The sequence below is a fragment of the Chiloscyllium punctatum genome, chromosome 12, assembly GCF_047496795.1.
Source record: "Chiloscyllium punctatum isolate Juve2018m chromosome 12, sChiPun1.3, whole genome shotgun sequence".
Lineage (NCBI taxonomy): Eukaryota > Metazoa > Chordata > Chondrichthyes > Orectolobiformes > Hemiscylliidae > Chiloscyllium > Chiloscyllium punctatum.
In genome coordinates this window covers 65,852,455-65,877,004 of record NC_092750.1, presented here as the reverse complement: position 1 = coordinate 65,877,004, position 24,550 = coordinate 65,852,455, and the positions used below count along the sequence as shown (strand labels likewise).

The 24,550-nt window shown below is 41.5% G+C and overlaps 1 protein-coding gene across 2 annotated transcripts in view; it reads right to left on the bottom strand.

Annotated features, from left to right (window-relative positions):
* Nucleotides 1-5,248: 5,248 nt before the first annotated feature.
* LOC140483889 (interleukin-1 receptor-associated kinase-like 2) overlaps nt 5,249-24,550 on the bottom strand; it is a 45,422-nt gene continuing 26,120 nt past the window's right edge. For both annotated transcript variants that reach the window (XM_072582681.1, XM_072582682.1), the window contains 9 exons: nt 24,053-24,117; nt 21,316-21,430; nt 20,664-20,779; nt 19,012-19,222; nt 17,447-17,509; nt 16,743-16,934; nt 13,307-14,129; nt 10,203-10,334; nt 5,249-5,719 (listed from right to left, as the gene is read on the bottom strand). In XM_072582681.1, coding sequence (XP_072438782.1) covers nt 5,715-5,719; nt 10,203-10,334; nt 13,307-14,129; nt 16,743-16,934; nt 17,447-17,509; nt 19,012-19,222; nt 20,664-20,779; nt 21,316-21,430; nt 24,053-24,117 — 1,722 coding nt within the window. In that variant the 3' untranslated portion in view covers nt 5,249-5,714. The remainder of the gene's footprint in view (nt 5,720-10,202; nt 10,335-13,306; nt 14,130-16,742; nt 16,935-17,446; nt 17,510-19,011; nt 19,223-20,663; nt 20,780-21,315; nt 21,431-24,052; nt 24,118-24,550) is intronic.

Below are 24,550 nucleotides of genomic sequence, written 5' to 3'. Positions count from 1 at the left end.
CTGTTCCTTGGATGCTGCCTGACCTGCTGCGCTTTTCCAGCACAACATTTTCAGCTCTCATGTTATTACTAATACCACCTTCTATATCATTAATATATATTGTAAAAAGCTGCGGTCCCAGCACTGATCCCTGCGGTACTCCACTGGTCACTGCCTGCCATTCCGAAATGGAGCCGTTTATCACTACTCTTTGTTTCCTGTCAGCCAACCAACTTTCAATCCAAGTTAGTACTTTGCCCCCAATACCATGTGCCCTAATTTTGCTCACTAACCTCCTATGTGGGACTTTATCAAAAGCTTTCTGAAAGTCCAGGTACACTACACCTCCCTCATCCATCTTCAAAGTTACATCCTCAAAAAATTCCAGAAGATTAGTCAAGCATGATTTCCCCTTCATAAATCCATGCTGACTCTGTTACTACTATCCAGATGTGTCGTAATTTCATCCTTTATAATAGACTCCAGCATCTTTCCCACCACTGACGTCAGACTAACTGGTCTATAATTTCCTGCTTTCTCTCTCCCACCTTTCTTAAAACGTGGTACAACATTAGCCACCCTCCAATCCGCAGGAACTGATCCTGAATCTATCGAACTCTGGAAAATAATCACCAACGCATCCACGATTTCTCGAGCCACGTCCTTCAGTACCCTGGGATGTAGACCATCAGGCCCTGGGGACTTATCAACCTTCAGACCTAACACCTTTCCAACACCAATTCCTGGCAAATATAAATTCCCTTAAGTTCAGGTCCTTCAGCCACTGTTACCTCAGGGAGATTGCTTGTGTCTTCCCCAGTGAACACAGATCTGAAGTACAAATTCAATCCTTCTGCCATTTCTTTGTTCCCTGTAATATATTCCCCTGTTTCTGTCTTCAAGGGCCCAATTTTAGTCTTAACCATTTTTTTGCCTTTCACATACCCAAAGAAGATTTCACTATCCTCCTTTATATTTCTGGCCAGTTTACCTTCATACCTCATTTTTTCTCTGCGTATTTCCTTCTTAGTAATCCTCCGTTGTTCTTTAAAAGCTTCCCAGTACACAGTTTTCCCACTTATTTTTGCTATGTTATACTTTTTCTCTTTTAACTTTATATGTTTCTTAACTTCCCTCATCAGCCATGGCCACCCATGCCTCCTCCTGGGATCTTTCTTCCTTTTTGGAATTAACTGATCCTGCATCTTCTGCATTATACGCAGAAATATCTGCCATTGTTCCTCCACTGTCATCCCTGCTAAGGTATTGCACCATTGAACTTTGGCCAGCTCCTCCCTCATAGCTCCATAGTTCCCTTTCTTCAACTGAAATATTGTCACTTCCGATTGTACACTCTCCCTCTCAAATTGCAGATTGAAGCTTATTGTATTATGGTCACTACTTCCCAATGGCTCCTTCACTTCGAAGGTGAAAATCATTGAAGGCGGAAGGATGGCTGAGAGATCAATTTAAAAAAACTTAGGTGATGCTGAGTTATTATAAGGGCATTGAGCATTAAAGCGGGGATGCCATAATAAACCTATGTGAAACACTGGTTTAGCCTAGAGTGTGGTGCCTAGTTCTGGGTACTATATTTAGGAAATTATTTGAAGGCATTAAAGAAGCTGCAGAAAAGATTCACGAAGGATACATGAGGGTATGCAGACAGTTTGAGCACCTGTTTCTGGATAAAATGGAGAAAGAAATTGGACAGATATATTCAAAACTAGGAGGAATTTGAACAGGTTCCTGCTATCAGAAGGATCAAAACCAGAAAACACCAAATATGGCAAAGGAAACAAAAGTGCCACATGGTTAGGATCTGGAATGCATTGCCCCAGAGTGTGGTGAAGCTGCAAATTCAATTGTGGCTTTTAAATTGATTTGGAAAATTGCGTGAAGAAAAAAAACACAGTTTTGTGGAAAAGACAGGGGAGTGGTACTATATAAGTTGCTCTTGCAAAGAGCTGATATGGGTATGATGACCCAGTTGACCTTTTTTCAGTGCTTAACCATTGTATGATACATTCTATATGTCTAAGTGTGAGCTGATAACAGGGCATCTCAGGCTTGGGTAAACAATGGGAATCCCGATCTATCAACTTCGTTGAATTTAAAGATGGAAAATGAAACTAAGGAACGGTGGAGAAGAAAATACAGGGATTTTGAATCAAATTAGCTATTTAGAAAAATAGAAGGGAAGAAAATTGGATTACATTAGAAAGAAGACAGAGGGAAAGAAAGAAAAGTAAATTAAACAAGATATCTAGCAACAACTTACTACTTGTAGGAGTTGGCTTCTACAACTTCAGTTAGTCCCTTTATGTGCTTCTGAGGTCAGGTTACATTTCAAGAATGGAAATGTTTATAGAACACAGGTCCTTGCATTCTTAAGTAGCAACCCTATCTTTCTGTTTAGTTACTTTTAACAGAGCCAATGCAGCAGTTTCTTAAAACTCATGATTGCAAGCTTTAGTCTTAAGGGGTAATAGCTGGAGTGTTGCAAATCATCTAGCAAATTATAAAGATACGTAATGCACAGACTATTTCTTCCTTGCATAAACTGATGAGTTTCTTTACATGGAAAATTGCACACACATTGAAATGGCAATATTTTCTCACCAGACTCTGAGGGTTTTATATTGCAAGAACTGGGAAGTATACTGTATAAGGTAAATTAAAAGCCTTTCTGTGCTTTGGAGATGCCGCTGTTGGACTGGGGTGTACAAAGTTAAAAATCACACGACACCAGGTTATAGTCCAACAGGTTTAATTGGAAGCACACTTGCTTTCGGAACATCGCTCCTTCATCAGGTGGTTGTAAGGAGTGGCGCTCTGAAAGCTAGTGTGCTTCCAATTAAACCTGTTGGACTATAACCTGGTGTCGTGTGATTTTTAGCTTTCTGTGCTTTGGATGTCTATCTTTGGCCCAGTTGAAAACTAGATTAGATTAGATTACTTACATTATGGAAACAGGCCCTTCGGCCCAACAAGTCCACACCGACCCGCCGAAGCGCAACCCACCCATTCCCCTACATTTACCCCCCTACCTAACACTACGGGCAATTTAGCATGGCCAATTCACCTGACCTGCACATCTTTGGAGTGTGGGAGGAAACCGGACCACGCGGAGGAAACCCACGCAGACACGGGGAGAATGTGCAAACTCCATACAGTCAGTCGAGTCGGGAATTGAACCCGGGTCTCTGGCGCCGTGAGGCAGCAGTGCTAACCACTGTGCCACCGTGCCGCCCACCAAAACCAGAACTATGCTTTTGAGAATCAGTGTAGCATGTACAAAATTTCTTTTTTTCTCTTAAATTGGTCAATGTAACTGGACAGAAGTGACAGAATCATTAGGGTTGGGGAAATGTAATTTTTAATAAGGAAAACTGGTAGTATCTGGTTTGTAGTTTGATAATGGTCTCTTATGCTATAATCTGATCATATTTAATTTTAAACAGTTTGATACTGACTGTCATGTATCAGGGCAGGCAATTTCCAGTAAAACACAATCTATCATATTCTTTGTTAAATTTCATACATCAAGATCAAAGATGAGAGGTAAAAACAATGACTGCAGATGCTGGAAACCAGATTCTGGATTAGTGGTGCTGGAAGAGCACAGCAGTTCAGGCAGCATCCAAGGAGCTTCGAAATCGACGTTTTGGGCAAAAGCCCTTCATCAAGAATAAAGGCAGAGAGCCTGAAGTGTGGAGAGATAAGCTAGAGGAGGGTGGGGGTGGGGAGAAAGTAGCATACAGTACAATAGGTGAGTGGGGGGGGGGGAATGAAGGCGATAGGTCAGGGAGAAGGGTGGAGTGGATAGGTGGAAAAGGAGATAGGCAGGTAGGACAAGTCCGGACAAGTCATGGGGACAGTTACTGAGCTGGAAGTTTAGAACTAGGGTGAGGTGGGGGAAGGGGAAATGAGGAAACTGTTGAAGTCCACATTGATGTCCTGGGGTTGAAGTGTTCCGAGGCGGAAGATGAGGCGTTCTTCCTCCAGGCGTCTGGTGGTGAGGGAGCAGCGGTGAAGGAGGCCCAGGACCTCCATGTCCTCGGCAGAGTGGGAGGGGGAGTTGAAATGTTGGGCCATGGGGCGGTATGGTTGATTGGTGCGGGTGACCCAGAGATGTTCCCTAAAGCGCTCTGCTAGGAGGCACCCAGTCTCCCCAATGTAGAGGAGACCGCATCGGGAGCAATGGATACAATAAATGATATTGGTGGATGTGCAAGTAAAACTTTGATGGATGTGGAAGGCTCCTTTAGGGCTTTGGATGGAGGTGAGGGAGGAGGTGTGGGCGCAGGTTTTACAGTTCCTGCGGTGGCAGGGGAAAGTGCCAGGATGGGAGGGTGGGTTGTAGGGGGCGTGGACTTGACCAGGTAGTCGCGGAGGGAACGGTTTTTGCGGAAGGCAGAAAGGGGTGGGGAGGGAAATTTATCCCTGGTAGTGGGGTCTGTTTGGAGGTGGCGGAAATGTCGGCGGATGATTTGCTTTATGCAAAGGTTGGTAGGGTGGAAGGTGAGCACCAGGGGCGTTCTGTCCTTGTTACGGTTGGAGGGGTGGGGTCTGAGGGCGGATGTCGACTCTATGCTACTCTCTCCCCACCCCTACCCTCCTCTAGCTTATCTCTCCACGTTTCAGGCTCACTGCCTTTATTCCTGATGAAGGGCTTTTGCCCGAAACGACGATTTCGAAGCTCCTTGGATGCTGCCTGAACTGCTGTGCTCTTCCAGCACCACTAATCCAGAATCAAAGATGAGAGGCCTATTAGCGATTTAAGAGAACATCTATTGCTCAGGTTGATGATAAATATGTCAGGTCGCTCGCTGAGCTTGTTTTCATATATTTTTTTCGCCATACTAGGTAACATCATTGAGAGTCTCTGGTGAAACACTGGTGGTATAAGAGGCCTATTATCGCATTACTATTAAAATAAACCCACAGCTTCCAAAGTATATTGTTTAAACACAAAAATTTGAAAACCTCTGGAAATTCAGCTGTGGGTCTTCCATGACCAAGTCACATGAAACCAAAAGACGTGGCACAGTCACACAAAGCAGCAGAACCCTTGTGCTCTGCTCTTATCAATTTTTTTCTGCACATTTCATTCTTCCTCCTACATGTTACTCAATTTGATTGCAGAGGTAATTACACTTGAACCCAGTTCTGTTCTTGCTTGATGTTGATCCTCCTCTAGGTGGTGGCATGATGGGAACCGATGACTAGTTGGCTTTGTCTTTCTAACCCACAGATACAGACTCCATTTAGAGAGTTGTCTTTATTTATTATCACTCAGCTGGAATCAGCAAACCCAGTAGAGACCTGGAATAGAATCTGTGTCCCAAAGTTTGCTTAGGTTACAAAAAAAGTCGTTAAAATTTCAAGCATTAAAATTCAAATGTAGTATATTACAAGTTTATAATCTGCCACTGAGCCCATTCTACCAAGCAATGTGGCAAGTTGTAAAATGAAACACTTAAGCATGGCATAATTGGAGACTCCATCAGGAGCTATCTTGTTTGAAAATACCACTACCTGAATGCACAGTCACAGTAGTCCTTTAAATATGAAATTTGCCTACATATTTGTAACAACTGAAGCAGATAAATGTATCCTTTAGGCGCATGTTGAAGACAGAGTCTTCATTCTGGCTTTAGTCCATATTCTTGTCCATTTCCAGCCAGTTTTGCATTATCTTCAGTGTTTTTGTATAACACCCAGATTGTAGCTCATTCTGTAAAAGATAAGCAGGTTAGGTGTTAAAGTCCAAACTTCAAAACATGTCTAGCAGTATTTCTCTAACTGTTTCGTTTTAAATCGAATAGGCCTTAGCAGCAATCTTTTCTAAATGTACTTACCATTAAAATTATGTCATGGCTGTGGTTAAGTGTCCAACTAAAGCTCAGCCATTTCCAGGCTTTCAGTTAGTTCAAATACAAGTTAGAACCTATGTTTTCAAATGTTTCCAATTACTTCAGAATATTTCATTAAATGTTTAGTTTCAACTTTTACATGGTTAGAGTAGTTTAATCTTCTTCAATTTGCATGGAAGTGTAATTGTTGCTTTTTATCTTTGTTATTCTTGGATCTGATTGATAAACCACTAAATCACCCTCAGTCCCAAGCCTCCATATTTTGTGCAACAACCTATTGCGGGGAACCTTATCAAAAGCCTTACTGAAATCCATATACACCACATCAACTGCTTTACCCTCATCCACCTGTTTGGTCACCATCTCAAAGAGCTCAATAAGATTTGTGAGGCATGACCTACCCTTCACAAAACTGTGTTGACTATCCCTAACCAACGTATTCTTTTTTAGATGATAAATCCTATCTCTTGTAACCTTTTCTAACACTTTACCCACAACTGAAGTAAGGCTCACTGGTCTAGAATTACCAGGGTTGTCTCTACTCCCCTTTAGAACAAAGGGACTACATTTGCTATCCTCCTGTCTTCTGGCACAATTCCTGTAGACAATGACAACAAAAGATCAAAGCCAAAGGCTCTGCAGTCTCCTCCCTGGCTACCAGAGAATCCTAGGATAAATCCCATCCAACCCAGGCACTTATCTACTTTCACACTTTCCAGAATTGCTAACACCTCGTTGTGAACTTCAATCCCATCTAGTCCAGTAGCCTGTATCTCAGTTTTCTCCTCGACAACATTGTCTTTTTCTAGTGTGATTACTGATGAAAAATATTCATTTAGCGCTTCCCCTATCTCCTCAGACTCCATGCACAACTTCCCACTACTATCCTTGATTGGCCCTAATCTTTCTTTAGTAATTATTTTATTCCTGATACACCTATGGAAAGCTGTAGGGTTTTCCTTCATCCTATCTGCCAACAACTTCTCATGTCCCCTCCTGGCTCTTAGCTCTCTCTTTAGGTCTTTCGTGGCTAACTTGTAATGCTAAAGTGCCCTAACTGAGCATTCACATCTCATCCTAACATAAGCCGCCTTCTTCCTCTTGACAAGAGGTTCAATTTCTTTCGTAAACCATGGCTCCCTCACTCGACCACTTCTTCCTGACTGACAGGTACATACCTATCAAGGACATGCAGTAGTTTCCTTCCCCATCCTATGCATCCTAAATCTTGCCTAATCGCATCATAATTGCCTTTCCCCCAGCAATAACTCTTGCCCTCCTTTATATACCTATCCCTTTCCATGGCTATGAACTCAGCCAATTACCACAAACGTTTCTACAGCTATTCTTTCCATGATTCACGGAGCCTGCAGTAGAAGATCAGTGAAACTGGAGAAACAATGTAAACATAGCTTTTGAAGAGGTGACCAAGAATGTACATGAAGGCAGAGTGGTAAATTTTGTCTACGTGGATTTTACAGGGCCTTCAAAAAGGTTCTGCATGGTAGACTGGTTAATAAAGTTAGATTACGTAGGATTCAGGAAGAGCTAGACAATTGGATATAAATTTGGCTTGACAGACGGTGGTGGTAGAGGGTTGTTGTTCAGATTGGAGGCTTGTGACCAGTAGTGGTGCTGCAAGGATTGGTGCTGGATACACTGTTGTCTATATTAACAATTTGGATGAGTATATAGAACGTAAGATTAGTAAGTTTGCAGATGACACCAAAATTGGTAGTATAATGGACATCGAAGAACGTTATTCAAGAGCACAAAGGGATCTTGACCAACTCAGCCAGTGGGTTGAGGAATGGCAGATGGAGTTTTATTTAGACAAATGTGAGATGTCGCATTTTGGTAAGACAAATCAGGGTTGGGCTTACACAGTTAAGGTAGGGCACTGGGGAGTGTTGAACAGAGAGAATTGTACCTTGAAAATGGTGTCACAGGTAGACAGGGTGCTGAAGGTAGCGTTTGGCACGCTTGCCTTCAGTCGGTCAGCGCATGGAGTACACCGTACAAGACATTAGTTAGGCCATGTTTGAAGTACTACTTTTGAACAGTTTGAGTTATTAGGAGAGACTGGTTGGGCTGGGACGTTTTCCCTGGAGCATAGGATGCTGAGGACGACTTCAGATTGAAAAAAATCAAGAGGGGCACAGATAAGGTGAATAACCAAGGTCTTTTTGCTAGGGTAGGGGAGTCCAAAACTAGAGGAAAAGATTTAAAAGGGACCTGAGGGGATCAAGTTTTTTATGCAGGGAGTTGTGCATATGGGGAACAAGCTGCTTGAGGAAGTGATGGAAGAGAGTATAATTACAACACTTAAAAAGGTGTGGAAACAGGCCATTCAGCCCATCCAACCCATCAAGTCCACACTGACGCTCTGAAGAGCATCTCTCCCAGACCCACCCCAACCTGTCCCTGTAACCATGCATTCCCCATGGCTAATCCACCTCGCCTACACATCCCTGGAAACTATGGGCAATTCACCACGGCCAATCCACCTGACCTGCACATCTTTGGACTGTAGGAGGAAACCAGAGCACCTGGAGGAAACCAATGCAGACACAGGGAGAATGTGCAAACTCCACACAGACAGTCGCCCAAGGGTGGAATTGAACCCGGATTCCTGGCACTGTGAGACAGCAGTGGTAACCACTGAGCTGTCATGTCATATGCAGTGTCTGAATGTTGGTCACAGATGAAGAGGGTCAGTTTACAATTGACAGCTACAATTCTCTTCATAAATGAGCTATAAAGTTTTAAACATAGAAGGCACCTTACACATTTCTTTGATATTCATCCACAAAAAAAAGGACCCAGTATTTCATGAAGAATATTGAGCTTAAATATAACTCCAGTAAATAAGATTGCTTAAAAGATGTTTCAAAAGTACTCATTATTGAACCATCGAAGGAACTGGATGAGAAAGCACTCAACATCAAACAGTTCAAGAAAAATATTGCTGACCCCAAAAATAGGCAGCGTGGTGGCTCAATGATTAGCATTGCTGCCTCACAGCACCAGATACACAGGTTCGATCCCAACCTTGGGCTATGTCTGTGTGGAATTTGCACATCCTCCTCATATCTGCGTGTGTTTCCTCCAGCTGCTTTGGTTTTGTCTTTCAGTCCAAAGATGGACAGGTTAGTTGATTAGCCATACTAAATTGCTGATAGTACCTGAGGAGGTGCAGGATAGGTGAATTAGCCATGGGAAATATAGGGTTACAGGAATAGTTGGGGGTAGGGGGGGCTCGATGGACCCAATGGCCTGCTTCCACACTAAGGATTCTATGATTCTAAATTAAAGGATCTCTAGTTTATTAATAGTGCTATGGAAGGACAAATGAACTCTCCTGTGACTATGAATGGGCCTTGCAGTATGGTAGGGAAGAGGGATTGATTACAATCTATAGGTGATCCTATTTTGGAGAGAGAGTATGGGAAATATATTTGTCATAAATTAACTAGAACGTATAGATTCCTAAATTAAAAGATTTAATAATATGGATGTATAAAATTGTTTGGCCTTTGTGCTGCCTTACCTTTTCTAAAAGAGAACTCTTCCCCCCACCCTCCACCCGACCCCAAACTTTTACATAAATAAATCCCACACAAATATGTTATGACATGACTGCATTATCCAAAACTGGAGCTAGTGAAGCTGAAAGAATGTCTCAAAGAACTAAAGAGAATTTTGATTCCTGCTAAGCCCTAATATGTGAATGTTCAGAGTAACTGAGGACAGATTTGAGATCCAGTCCGTAAATGTCCTACTTCTGAGCTATGCTGTACCAGGAGGTATCAAGCTCAGATTGCAGCATTTCCTTTATTCGAAAGGAAAAGTCACATGAAGATTGACAACAGAATCTTCCAGCACCTGCCTGCAGGACCATTGGTGTAGGAGTAACAAGGCACTAAAAGCAAGCCCTGGGTATCTATTTGTAAGTCTTTTGAACTGTTGCCAAGTCTTTTCTCAGGACACCGTTAACATTTCATTGTACCGGTTTTCAATTACAATGAGGAACTAGCCGAAAGAAAGTACTTGGATAGGAACTAGCTAAACTTAGCTACTACACTAAACATGCTTTTACTGTTCATTTATTGTTTTGTAATCTGTTTGGCAGTCAAAGCCTAAAATAACAAAAAATTACTTATCTTGTGCACCCACAGAGACACTGATCAATCTATGCAATAACCAGACAATTAAAGACACTCTCTCAAGGATATAGGGAGATAGGGCTCACCCGTTGAATTGAAGGTCAAAAGAACAAAAGTACCAAAAAAAACATATAATGCTTGAATTAACACAGTACCACAAAAGACTCAGAATACATACCTTCACCAGACAACGAAGGAGCTGACAGGAGCTCGGCACTATCAATTCTCTCCTCTTCATATAAAAGGATCTTAGCCAGTAGTTTCTTTTTGTGAGGGTTTATCTTAATATTTGAAGATGATGATATTTCTTCTGAAAACCAAACATGCAGAGAAAATTAGGTTCTGTGACATAACTGTTTGGGGTCATTATTAAATAAGAGATTATTCACACTTTATCAATAGTCACTTCCCGATCAGGTACAATACTACATGTTTCAAGCAATTTTTCTTCTGTAAAGCTCCCTTTATGCAGACCTATTAAGCAGAACCTGAGCAAATACGGCTCACATTCAATCTTGTACTAAATAATTGCAGTGTACAACAGTCTCAAAGAAGGGTAAATTAGTAACTGTAAATAAAAACACCGCAAAGAAGATGTGATCCAGATTATAATATGTATTATCATTGATCGGACACATATTTTGAACTTTTTAAAAAAGAACACTTTGCAAAGCAAAAGACATTGCAAATACAACACTGTTGACGTTGTCACCATGGAGCAAGATGTGTGGACCGACATCCAGTCTATGATTCTTTGAGAGGGCAAAATAAAGGTGCTTTTTTTTATTACAGTTGTTCTGATATAACTGAGAAGCAATACCCTTTGCCCTCTTCTTTTTTCTCTGAAACTCTTAAAGTATGAGAGCGGAAAGCCCGCTGGAATGCCTTAGTGTTCCTAAAGGTAATTTTAGAATCTACTACGCTGTCTCCAGAAAGGAGTTTCAGCTACTCAAAACTGATCTGGGAAGATACTTAGTGCCAATAGCTTGCATGTACAAAGTGACTTCAACTAGAAGTTAAAATTTGGGATGTTCAATGAATAATTCTTTTGTTGAGTTTTTTTTCCTCTCAGATTTTGGAGTTGTGCATACATGTTTGAGGTGGCACGGTAGGTCAGAGTGCTACCTTACAGTGCTAGGGACCTGGGTTCGATTCCAACCTCGGGTGACTGTCTGTGTGGAGTTTTCACATTCTCCTCATGTGGGTGTCCTCCGGGTGCTCCAGTTTCCTATCACTATTCAAAGATGTGCAGATTAGGTGAATTGGTCATGCTAAATTGTCCGTAGTGTTTAGGGACGTGTAGGCTAGGTGCGTTAGTCAGAAGAAGTGCAGAGTGATAGGGGAATGGGTCTGGGTGGGTTATTCTTCGGAGGGTTGTTGTGGACTTGTTGGGCCAAAAGGCCTGTTTCCACACTAGGGATTCTAAACAAAAATGTTGGATTTCAAAAAGATAGTTATCTATACATTGGTATAGACTAAACCTTTTAAAATTATTCTTAACATCTTGGCTTGAACATGTCATTTTTGTAATAAACCAGTTATTATTTTGTAACTAAAGAATAGTGGTTGATTTTTTTTCCTGATATTGAACTAAATATAGCCTCGCACCTAGAAAATTGGTAGAATCATCATTCAACCTTTTTTTATGATCAGTGGGACTAGGAATTGGTTCAGTCTTAAAATGTTTGTCCTAACAACGCACATGGAAATTGCTGCAACTGAAGTCCTCTAGGAATTGAGTTAATATTGATGTTTTAATTTTCAGTTCACCTAAAATTCTCAGATCTAGCTAATCAATTCAATCCCCCCATTTTTAGCTGGTTGACTGATCTTCAGTTCCCAGATGTAAACAGTAGCACATGGCATTCTATTGTACGACCCAGCTTGGCACATTAATTCGAATATTCCTTTGCTTTAGTTTCCCCAACTGCAGTAAAATGATAGCCTCCTTTTGTCGGAGTTGACCATCAAACAATAGAAAATAGAAAAGTACAGCACAGGAGCAGGCGATTTGGACCACCACATCTATGCTTTGCCCCACCACTCCTTTTCTCCTCACCCCCCACTCTGCCCATTCTCTTTCCCTCTTCCACTTGTCCCTCAGCCTAACCCCTCTCACTCTCTCTCCACCTCTTGCTCACTGTCTCCCACACTGTGTTCCATATCCACTGCCACAAAAGGTCTGGACATTTGTTTTAGAGCAGACCAGGACCACACCGGCTATTGAGGGTTGATGGAGTAGGTGCATGGTGGGGGGAGGGGGGAGGGGGGAGCGGGTAGCTCCTGAACTGGAGGGGGGGGTGGTGCCCTGTGACTCAAAAGGTAGACTTGCATTCAAATGCACCTTTTGAAACCTCACTGTCTGTAATGTGACAACTTCATTCTGTGCAGCAACATTCAAACAATAAAGGTGTTCAAATTATCTCATTTTTAAGATATGTTGTTTAAAGGATGATGAAATAACCCTTCTGTTTTTCCTTTCGGGTAGTACCCAGGGTGTCTTACACCTCAAAATGAGAAGGTATAATCTCCACAGTCTGCAGCACTATCCTCACAGAGCCCTTCAGACATTGCAACTCACCTTCACTACTGACCCAGCACTATCCCTGTAGCAGGCAGCGTTCTCTCAGTGCTGACCCTGCAATAATCATTTAATGTCTCCACCACCAACACTCAGTAGCAGTAGTGTGTACTATCCTCAAGATGCACTGCAGAAATTCATCCCAAATCTTCAGACAGCATTTTCCAAACCCATGACCACTTCCAACTACAAGGACACGCAACAAATACATGGAAACACCACCACCTGCAAGTTCCCCTCCAAGCCACTCACCATTCAGACTTGGAAATATCGCTATTCCTTCATTGTCGCTGGGTCAAAATCCTGGAATTCCCTCCCTAAGTACAATGTGGGTCAACTTACAGCAGGTGGACTACAGCAGTTCAAGAAAGCAGCTCACTATCACTGTCTCAAGAGCGATTAGGGATGGGTAATAAATGCTGGCCCAGGCAACAATGCCCACATCGCACAAACGAATAAAAAGGAAGTTATGTCGAACTGCATAACTGTGTACAATATTACCATGAATTGTGCTGACCATGGTTAAACATCTCAACATTTATTACTTCAGTTTGCTTACAGGATTTATTGGAAGGCTACCACCATTAAGGAAGAGTATCCCACTGCAAAACCTTCAAAGGAAGAAGGTCAGGGGGGCAATAGCAAAGTAAATACATTTCAACTATATGAATGTATGTCCAGTTATTATAATATTAGACTACCTGGACTCGTGCTTTCAGGCACTCCTGTTTGACATCCCACAGATAATCCAGAGCATTCATACGCATAAACCGCTCCCTCACGTTGCTTATTGAGATGCAAACTTTTGCACAAAGTGCATCTTGAGGGAGATTTTGCATTTTCAGATTCTGAGCTGGTCATCAGTCTATCTTGCATAAGAGGAACAGAAGGGTTACAGCAGCAGTGGTTCATTGCAGTGTCTGTGGTCTCTGTGTGCTTAACAGGATTAACCTTTTTACCTTCTGAGTCTAGGTGAAATTCCCAACTGCCATTTGATGCAGAATCAGAGTCAACAGGTAGAATACAATGCTTTTGTGAGGCATGGTTTCTTGCTGGAGACAATTTATGCACAGAGCTACAAGTGTTCTCTATTGGCTCCTGTCTGGCTGTACAATAATTTGTGCTAGTGTAAGTTGAACAGTCTTCAGTTGGCTGGGAGTGCGGGCTGGAATCACTGTGAAGCCACTTTGACTTAATATGATCTTTTTCACAAGATAATTGGCTAGGTGATGCAGGCACACGGTAATAACCAAAATTGTCCCTCTCATCTGATTCACATGGTATATTCAGCAATTTTGCATCTGGCAACCGTGAGGAGGTTTCTTTGAAAACGCTTGGACTCTCAGACTGTAAAGGTTTCACGCCGTGTTTTGAAGCCAGAGGAGGATAAAGGATCTCTGTGTTTTCCTGTGGGTTTAAATCCAATCGATGTAACTTGCACGAAATATCATCTACTTCCTGAGGAGAGTTGTGCAGATTGTGACTTTTTATCTGATGCTCAAGGCTCTCCAGCATTGAATAAACCTGTAAAACACATACAACCGATGTCAAATAATCACTGTGAGACTTTGGACTCATAAAAAGCGAGGGATATCACCTCAGGGAAATCTTCTGTTGCATCAATGACCAGCAAAATAATGGTCAATCTCTGATATAAATTTGACAAAATGCCATGACTGAACTTTTCAATTTTCTCCAACAGCCGTTAATCCAATCAGAGATCACCATTGTCCTAGTTAAACTCAGTGGGATTAAAAACAAAAATCAACACTTTATTACAGAAGAGTGCTGATTAAAAGTATTGTGGCGACTTGTACCATTTATGACATTACAGATTTTATTCTTGTTAGGGTTGTGCATATTGCTTTACATCACAACCTCATATTGCTCAACTTAATCAGGCATGAATCATAGTGATGGACCATTATAAAATTAAAGAAACAATATTTATCTTCAAAAATATTTACTGTGAAGAGTGATACTTCAGACTGTGACATAATTGTCTACGATGGGTGCTCAATTGGCACACAGGAAGCCTTGAAGGAAGTGTAGCTGGATGCATGTGGCTTTTTAATGTACACCCTGCAAGACTATAGGTTTAAGGCAAAATATTGTGGATGCTGAAAATTTGGAAGCAGACAATGCTAGAAAAACTCAGCAGATCTGGCAGCATCTGTGGGAAAGAGGAACAGAATTAATATTGAGATCAGGATAGTATCTTCTTCAAAGCTGAACATTCTGAAGAAGAACCATGCCAGATGTGAAGCGTTAACTCTGTTCCTTTGGTCATATACATTTCCAGTCTATTAAGGAGAGTGCCAAGATAACAACCTACACGAGGCAATTTCAACTGCAATATTGAATAGGATATGACCAGTATAATTTGTTGGAGTTGGATGAGCCTACCAGCAGTAAACAGAAGAGCTGCTCTTTATACATTCTGTCTCTCCAGTGTACAGGGATGTCTTTTTCACTGGTCTTTCCATTCCCCTGCCCTGGCCCTGATTGACAGACTTTTGAGGGTGAATTTTCCTGGCTCCTCCATATATATTTTTAATTCTATTCTGCCCAGAACCTGGCAAATTTGCAGATCTGATTAGACATTTCCCCTGCATTCTCCCCGCCCCCCCCCCCCCCCCCCCCCCCCCGCAAAGAAGAAGTATTAAGTTAAAGTGTTCAAGACGGCCATAAGTTGAGTGCTTAATTCAGAATTCTGAGATTCCTGAGTGTGTGAATTGCTAGGGTTAACAAGGTGAGGGCAATAGTCATGGATCAACACAACTGACAGTAGGATGTCTTTTAAAGAGTGAAATTCCAGGCTTTAGATATTAAACTCACCATGTAGAATTCCACTGGTCAAGGCATGTACGCTAAGAAATGGACCAATGATTGGCAATCGCTATTTATTGGGTTTGAATAGGTGTGTTAATGTTATTTCTGTCTGTAAAAAAACAAGGCTCTGAGTGTTAATGTTGTAACTTGCAGAACACCAGTGCACTACACCATGCCCAGTTGGATGTTGAATGGTGAGCTGATCAGGAAGACTCTATTTCAATCTTTCATTCAGAAGTATCACCTCTGAACCTGCAGCATTACAAAAAACTTACAGCATTCAGCTCAATTGGTTCATGTTGATGTTTAAACTCCACAAACTCTATGGACCTAATCCATCAGGCTAGGTCTGATGTCCTATGTCCCTATAATTTCCTTTGGTTCTAACCACCAATATAAGTTACACTTAAATATTGGCATGACCTGTACCTCAATCATTAATTCTCATAATGTGCCATTCTGCCTCACCACCCCCAACACAAACACTGTTTCGGTCCATACTGTCTCATCCCTTAATAAAAAGTGAAATTGCCAAAGTCCCAGGGGACCATAGGGCTACTCTAACACTGGAGAGAGAGAGAGAGAGAGAGAGAAACGACTGGTGGTGGTTTAATATGAGGGTCACCATGCGTCAGGGGAGGTTGAAGAGAGTCCTTCATGGTACAGGAATTGGACCACAATCTGTGTCACAAACCAGCCATCGAGCCAACTGAGTTAACCAACCTCCGAAGTCGGTGTAGAGAGAATAGTAGAAGAGGAATTATTACAGGATGAACTCACACTGACTGCGGTAACCAATTAAGACCCACATTCTTAACCTTGTCCATCGCTTGAGGGGTGGTGATCCTCAGGTTAATCTCACCACCAGTCATCTCTAATGAGAGAGAATGTAGCCCTGTAGTCCTCTGGGACTATGGTTTGCTTTATCTTTGTATAATATACCTCTTTCTGTTCAAATAAAACTGCAGCATGGTAGCTCATTGGTTAGCACTGCTGCATCACAGTGCCAGGGTTTAGATTCTAGCTTTGGGCAACTGTCTGTGTGGAGTTTGCACACTCGCTCTGTGTCTATGTGGGTTTCCTCCCAAAGATGTACAGATGGATTGGCCATGCTAAATTGCCCATAGTGTCCAAGGTTGTGCAGGATTACAGGCAAAGGATGGGGGGGTGGATTTGGGTGGGATGCTGCTCGGAGAGTCATTGTGGAGTCAATGGGCTGAATGGCCTGCTCCCACACTGCAGGGATTCTATCATTTTATGAACAGCCCAAATTCTCTTTCATAATGATGGATACATTTTATTTACCTCTTTCATCTCTGGTCTTTTCTTTTTGATGCACCGGCAGGTGATAACGGCAAACTGAATTGCAAAACATAATGGAAGAGGGCCACCTTTGGTATCCAAGTACATCTGACAGATGTGGTATGCTGTTTTCTCTAGATCTGCAGCATTTTTTGTTTGCCTTGCTGCCTCCATTTCTGCCATCATAAGATCTTTCTGTTGAGTACAAAAATTATAAAAACACGTAAAATGATGTCAAGGAGATTGCAAACATTTTAAAATTTCTTTGGACATTTTATAAAGGCTAAAAGGATGACGGGGTGAGAAATAGTACACTGTGTATCAAGATTGAGGATTTTCAAGTCACATCTAGAATGAAAATGTCGCTACTAAGCCACAACCTCAATGAAGGTGAATGAGTTATATAGAAGGGGATTGTTATCTTCAGTGGGTTAAACATTTAAAATGCACACAACTGGAAATCTTCACATCTAAATACAAAATAGCTGTCAGCGGTGGAAGGAGAGAAAGGCAGATGGGTGGATTTAAGGTGAAAGTCCAAAATCATCCCAGGAAAGGCTAGTATTAATAAAGAGAACTAATAAAACGTTATTAAAATAGATTTAGTGATTTTGTGCTACTGTCTATCTCTAGTGCATTGGTGTAGATAGATAATAGACAGTTAATAAAAGTACGTAGTGAATCACTTATTAAAGCTGCGCTCTTACCAAAAATGCTGGTTGCTTGCTCTCATCCACTGCTTTGATACCAGTCAGAATCTCAGCAAGAACCTGAAATATGGTGACAATGATACTTCAGAGCTTTGCCCTTAAATCTATCGCTGCGTGGAAGAATGTGGATTGGTGAAACACATATTGTGCCTATGACTGAGGAGACAGGTGATCTGTCACCACTCAGCATCCTCAGTACTGACGCACTACCTCACTGAATGGTCATGTGCTATTTTGAGTCAGTGAATCTTTTATAAAAATCACTTAATTTCAGCCAGGTCCCTTGGGAAAACTGAAGGACAAATCCAGCTGTTTCCAACCAACTCTTGAAAGTGGACAAAATCTGGTGGAACGTAAGTCGGTCTAAATTTTCTTAATGTCCTGAACAATGATTCAACTGTTTATATTATACAGAGAATATTTTGTCAATTGTTACGTTGACTTAGTATTTTCACATCACTGTTGCCCCATTATTGAAAAAAAAACTTTAATTACTATTTGGTAATGTTTTAGATTGCAGTGTTGTGGATTTCAAAGTGTATCTTCTTTTATCAAATCATATTTATGCTGACTATAAGCTAGCTATTACATCACAATTTTCAAGCACATATAGATAAAATCACCACAGTCCTAGAGAACAATAGGCTACTCTCTCACTAGAAAGAGATATAACTGATGCTGGTTTAAACTGAGGGTCACCTTGCCTGAGGTGAATGAAGAGGTTGAGAAGGCTCAACCTTCATGTAGCATCGGCCAGTGCAGAAACTGAGTCCACGCTGTAAGTGACACGCTGCATTGAAAACCACCTGATCAACCAACTGAGCTAACCCCAACTAAAGCACATATGAGATAAAAGATTGGTGTCACTTAATGTTATGTTAGCCTCAGATGGGGAAAGAGAGGGGACACGTGTGTCACATTTGGAAAGGCTTTGGGCTCAGACTCAAACCCATTCCCACAGAATATTACATACACATCTTTGTTTCCACCCCCCCCCCACCCCATGGAAATAATTTCAGTTCTGATTCTAATTTATAATCTGGGGTTCTAAATCCCAGAATACATTTCTCTGAATTCTGTCAGATGCAACAACAATCAAGCAGCAGCCAAATTCTAGATGAAACTTTACCAGTGTTCTATATTCAGATGCAATAACTTTGTCATAAAATCAGATACCATTATGATAGGTGCACATTAGCAATAGGATTTGGATAGTTTTGGATAAGATAGGGTCTGCATTCATTGAAAATATCCAGTCAATAGTCAAACCCATCACATAAAGACTTAAGAAATAAGAATAGGAGTAGACCATATGGCCACTCTGAATCTGCTATTTAAATACAACATGGTTCACCCACTGCCTAAAATCCACTTTCTCGACCATGCTGTATATCGCTCAATTCCTGGGGAGAATGAAAATCTGTAGATCTCAACTTTAAATATATTATCTTTGAAGGATCCACAACCTTCTACGGTAGGGAATTCTAAAGATTCACAACCTTTGCAGTGAAGCATTTTCTCCTCATTCCAGTGTGATGTGATGGATCGGGCAGACTACTTACTACTCCAAAACTAAAGGTGTCAACTTTCACAGACAGCCACCTATGACGAATGAACTCATCGGGTAAGTAGGCTAGAGGCCCCTGCAAAGTCTTAGTCTGCAGGGTAGTGTGGCTGTTCAAGGGATTCACACTTCCATTCAGAGGACCGAACTTCACCAGACCAAAATCGCCAAGCTTCGGTACAAAATATTCATCCAGCAGAATGTTAGAACTGCAAGATCAAGACAATTTTGAAATTAAACAATATACAATATTTGTTACTTGGTATTTAACTACTATGGTTTCAAACCTTCAGTAATTATACAATTATTATCCTTATGTCTATGGAAGGTCCTGGTACTTGGTTTTGACAGCCACATCTGAACTAACAAATACCAACTAAATATCCCTCCACCAAATCTCTCATTTGGATTTCATTGTGGCTATCTTATTTTGGGGTTTAAATATGGAACCATCTGGATTTGATGAGTACAGGTTACATTGTCGTTTGTTGGAAAGATTGTGATTTCAGGTGGACCATTGTTAAGGAAAATTGAAAAGTTTGTCGCTTGAAAAGCACAGCAGGTCAGGCAGCATCCGAGGAGCAGGAGAATCGATGTTTCGGGCATAAGCCCTTCGTCAGGAATGTTAAGGAGAAACTTAGCAGAGTCTAATAAATGAGGATTTTGGGAACTGAACTATTCTCGTACATCAATTACCTGTTTGAATGAAATGGTAACAAACGCTTTCATTCAGGCTGCCCATAAGCCTATGATCTTGACTGTAGTTAACTGTTGAGGTGAGAATAAGGGGGAAAGTAGTGGTATTAAAACTCAAATATGTAAACAAAAAAAAGTAGCTAAGAGCTCTCCTGACAATAGATAATAGGTGCAGGAGTAGGCCATTCTGCCCTTCGAGCCTGCATCACCATTCATTATGACCATGGCTGATCATCCTTAATCAGTATCCTGTTCCTGCCTTATCTCCATAACCCTTGATTCCACTATCCTTGAGAGCTCTATCCAACTCTTTCTTAAATGAATCCAGAGACTGGGCCTCCACTGCCCTCTGGGACAGAGCATTCCACACAGCCACCACTCTCTGGGTGATGAAGTTTCTCCTCATCTCTGTCCTAAATGGTCTACCCCGTATTTTTAAGCTGCGTCCTTTGGTTTCAGCACAGCAGCCTTCTATTGCCAAAATGTTAGAGTGTTGAAACCTGTGGTATGTCAGCCTACACACACCTGGAAAATCCCTGCAACTGGCTTCTGGCCAAATTATTTTGTCTCATTTAGAGCAAAAGTGCAGTATTTCTTATGGTAGGAGAGGCAAAATAGTATTGGGCAGGATTCCTGGTTAAACTTGTAATTCTTCATCCTATAGAAAGTTCACATTCAGACTTCAAGCAAGGTTATGAATGGGCTGAGCAACGACGCGCTAAAAGTAGTTAAGCATTCTTTGGAGGAAAGGTTGACTACTTGGGTGAGATATCAGCTGCATGATTACCACCTTCAAGAGTCGAGGGGAAAAGTGGCCTTGAGGAAGGCAGTGAATCACAAAAGAAGTATCAAGGGCAGGTACGTACTTTCCATATCTAGCCTAACTCCAGATATCATTGTCTTTCTAATTAGAATAGGCTTGGTGAGCGAAAGGTCTGGAATTGGCAGGTTTACCTCTTTATATTTCCATGAATTAGAGGCACATGACTCTGATGCAGGAATTGAATTGCTCTTGCTGTTCCAACTGCAATGTTGATACGTCTGTCCCATGAAATTGCATTGGCTGGATTCTGGAATATAAAAGATTTGTTCAAAGGTTTCTTAGTGCAAACTGAAGGAAGAATGCCAGACTGTTGTAGGTAATGCTTTTCAGAGGAGAGTAAGCTGGGACCCGTTTTCCTTTTTGAGTGCATATTAAAGATCCTATGACACTGCTCCAGCAGAGATGTTCTAGTAAAAAGGCTAAAAAAAACCCGACAAGAGTCATACTGGACTTGAAACATTAACTCTGTTTCTCCCTCCACGAGATGCTGCAGTTTCAACAGCATTCTTTGCATTTACTTCACATTTTGGGAGTTTACAGTTTTGGGACAACCTGAAGTCACTCAGGTTTACTGTTTTTTCATTCCTTAAATGCCTGCAGCAATTGGGTACCACGTATTTGAAACATTGCTCAGTTACACACCAGCTGCAACACAGGGAGAATACCACGTTGACAAATGAGTTGCTTTTACTGAAGCTTGATCACAAATGGTCCTGTGAATTAGATTATTTTGTTGGTAAAATTTTTAATAATGTGTAAAATAGAAGAATAACAACTGCTTACTGTGCACTGAAGTTTGCTCTCAAGCGAACCATTGGACATGTAACGATAAATGAGACAGTAAATCTCATTTTCAGCACAGCAGCCTTCTATTGCCAAAATGTTAGAGTGTTGAAACCTGTGGTGGCAGAGCGAGAAACAAACGCAAAAACTTTTTAATTGAAGGTCAGATATTTCGTGAGAAACTTGCATTATTGCTTCAACCTTTGCAGCAGCACATCTCACTCCTCGTATCCCTCTTTTAGGTGAAAAGATGTGTATTTTCTATTGGTACTAGAGAGAGAATAGGACCCCTCAAGGACCAAAATGGACATGTATGTGTAGAACTGCAGGACATGGGCGAGGTCCTCAATGAATATTTCTCTTCTGTGGTTACCGTGGAGACAGACATGAAGACTTGGGGAAGTTAGCAGTCATATCTTGTGGACAGTCCATATCACAGTAGAGGTGGTGTTTGATGTGTTAGAATGTATGAAGATGGATAAATCTCTTGGTCCTACCAGATATATCCAAGAACACCACAAGAGACTAGAGAAGAAATTGCGGGGACCTGGCAGATATTTTTGCATCATGGTTGGCCGTGGATGAGGTCCCGGAAGATTGGAGGGTAGCAAATGTTGTACCCTTATTCAAGAAAGGCTGCAAAGAAAAACCTGGGAACTACAGACCAGTAGGCCTAACATCTGTGGTAGGTAGGTTACTTGAGAACATTCTGAGAGATAGGATATACATGCATTTAGAAAGACAAGGGTTGAATAGGAATAATCAGCATGTAATTGTGCGTGGGAGATCATGTCTCACAAATTTGTTGGAGTTCTTTGATGAAGTGACCAGGAGAGTTGACGTAATCTATATGGATTTCAGTAAGGCCTTTGATATGGTTCCACATGGTAGGCTGCTCTGGAAAGTTAGATCACATGGAATCCAAGGGGAACTAGCAAATTGGATACACAATTGGCTTGATGGAAGGAAGTGGAGGATGATCCTGGAAGGATGCCTGTCAGACTGGTGGCTGTGACTAGGGAGTGCCTTGGGGGGCGGTGCTGGGCCCATTGCTCTTTGTTATCTATGTTAATGATTTGGATGAGAATGTACAAGGCATGATTAGTGAGTTTGCAGATGACACTAAAATATCATGAACAGAGAGGAAGGTTATCAGAAATTGCAGCAGGACCTTGATCAGCTGGGGAAGTGGGCTGAAAAATGCCAAATGGAATTTAATATAGATAGGTGTGAGGTGTTGCATTTTGGAAAGTCAAATCAAGGTAGGAGTTTCATGGTGAAGGTAGGACCTTAAGGAGTGTTAGTGGAACTGAGGGATCTTGGAGTTCAGGTACACGGTTCTTTGAAATGGAGTCACAGGTAGACAGGGCAGTGAAGGAGGCTTTTGGCACACTGGCCTCCATCAGTCAGGGAAATGAGTATGGGAGTTGGGAAGTTATGTTGCATTCGTACAAGATGTTGGTGAGGCCGCACTTGGAGTATTGTATTCAGTTTTGGTCACTTTGCTATAGGAAGGATGTTACTAAACTGGAAAGAAATTTACAAGGATGTTGTGGGACTCAAGTTATAGGGAGAGGTTGGACAAGCTAGGACTTTTTTCTTTAGAGTGTAGGAAGCTGAGGGGGGGGGGGGGATCTTGCAGAAGTGTAAAAGATCATGAGAGAAATAGATAAGGTGATTGCACTCAGTCTTTTTCCCAGGGTTGGGGAATCGAGGACTAGAGGGCATCAGTTTAAGGTTAGAGGGAAAAAAATAAAAGGGAATCTGAGGGGCATCTTTTTTTTTACACAGAGGATATGGAATGAACTGCCAGCGGAAGTGGTTGAGGCAGATACATTAACAACGTTTAAAAGGTATTTGGACAAGTACATGGGTAGGAAAAGTTTAGACGGATGTGGACCAAGTATAGGGAAATGGGGTTAGAGTTGTTGGACATTTTGGTTTGCATGGACTAGTTGGGCCAACGGGTCTGCCTCCATGCTGTGGGACTCTATGGTATCTCATTCTGAGCAGCAATAGCAAACTAATACAAACCTGTTGGCTTAATACACCGCATAAGACCATAGCTATCCTGGACACCAGTGTTCCATGATTTGGCAGCTTGTTTGGTAAAAGTTTTGCAAAGATTATTAGAACACAGTATCAGATTACCCTTCTGAAGCCCAATTTGGAGGAATTCCAATGATGAAACGGAAGATCAATGTTTGATGACCAACGATTGCACTGAATGCTAACTTGCTATGTGACTAAAATAGTTGATCGTCGTGCATGGCTTTCAAACGTTAAAAGAAACCTGTCCTTTATTGAGGGAAAAATACAAAAATGAGTGGAGACCCACCTTCCTCGATTATTATAGGCCATATCACCTGGAAGATAGAGCTTTTGTTCACAAATGTGGGTATCACTGACTCAGCTATCATTTGAAAGAATTGTTGGTGAGCTGCCTTCTTGAACCACTGCAATCATGTAGTGCAAGTACAGCAACAAAGGAAGTTCCAAGAGTTTGACTAAGTGACACTGATGGAAGAGTGATGTGGTTCTAAGAGAATATTTCCTATGCACTGCCTCTCTTAGGGACTTAATTAAGGATCAAGAAGTGAGTGAATGTGAATCGTAGTCATAAATCCTAGTACGCACAATACAGTATACTGTTGGGTGGCTTCCTGCTGATATTTTCTCAACATGAAAACATTATAAGACACAGAGGAATCTTGGCATAAGATAATAATATACTTACTGGTAAAGAGTTTCAACCTCTCTGTGAAAGAAATCTTGTGTGTTTTTCAAGTTGGCGTCATCCACCTGCAAGTGCAGATATAATACACGCAACAAAAAAAATCAAAAGTTACAAAACTGAGAGACTTTTTATGTACATCAACAATAACCATTGCATTTCTGTGAATGTTTGGAGCAATGTCCCAAGGAACCTCGGAGACACTAAAAACGATCACACAAAGAAGAAAAAGTAAGAGAACTGACCAAAGGTTTGGTTGAAATTTGCAGTTTCAAAGGTAGAAATTATAATGGAGATAGTAGGAGATAGAAAATTTGACATAAAGTCGAGCAGGGTACAGAGTCATGTTCAGCCCAAGGTATTAACCAGAGTAGGGATAACAGATGAGAATGAAGAGAATGACCTTGGTTTTCCCAGAGTTTCACTTGCACAAAGTAAGACTCAAAGGTAGGTTATTCGACAACCATTAAGATAGTGTATGTTCAGCTGAAAGCAGCCTCC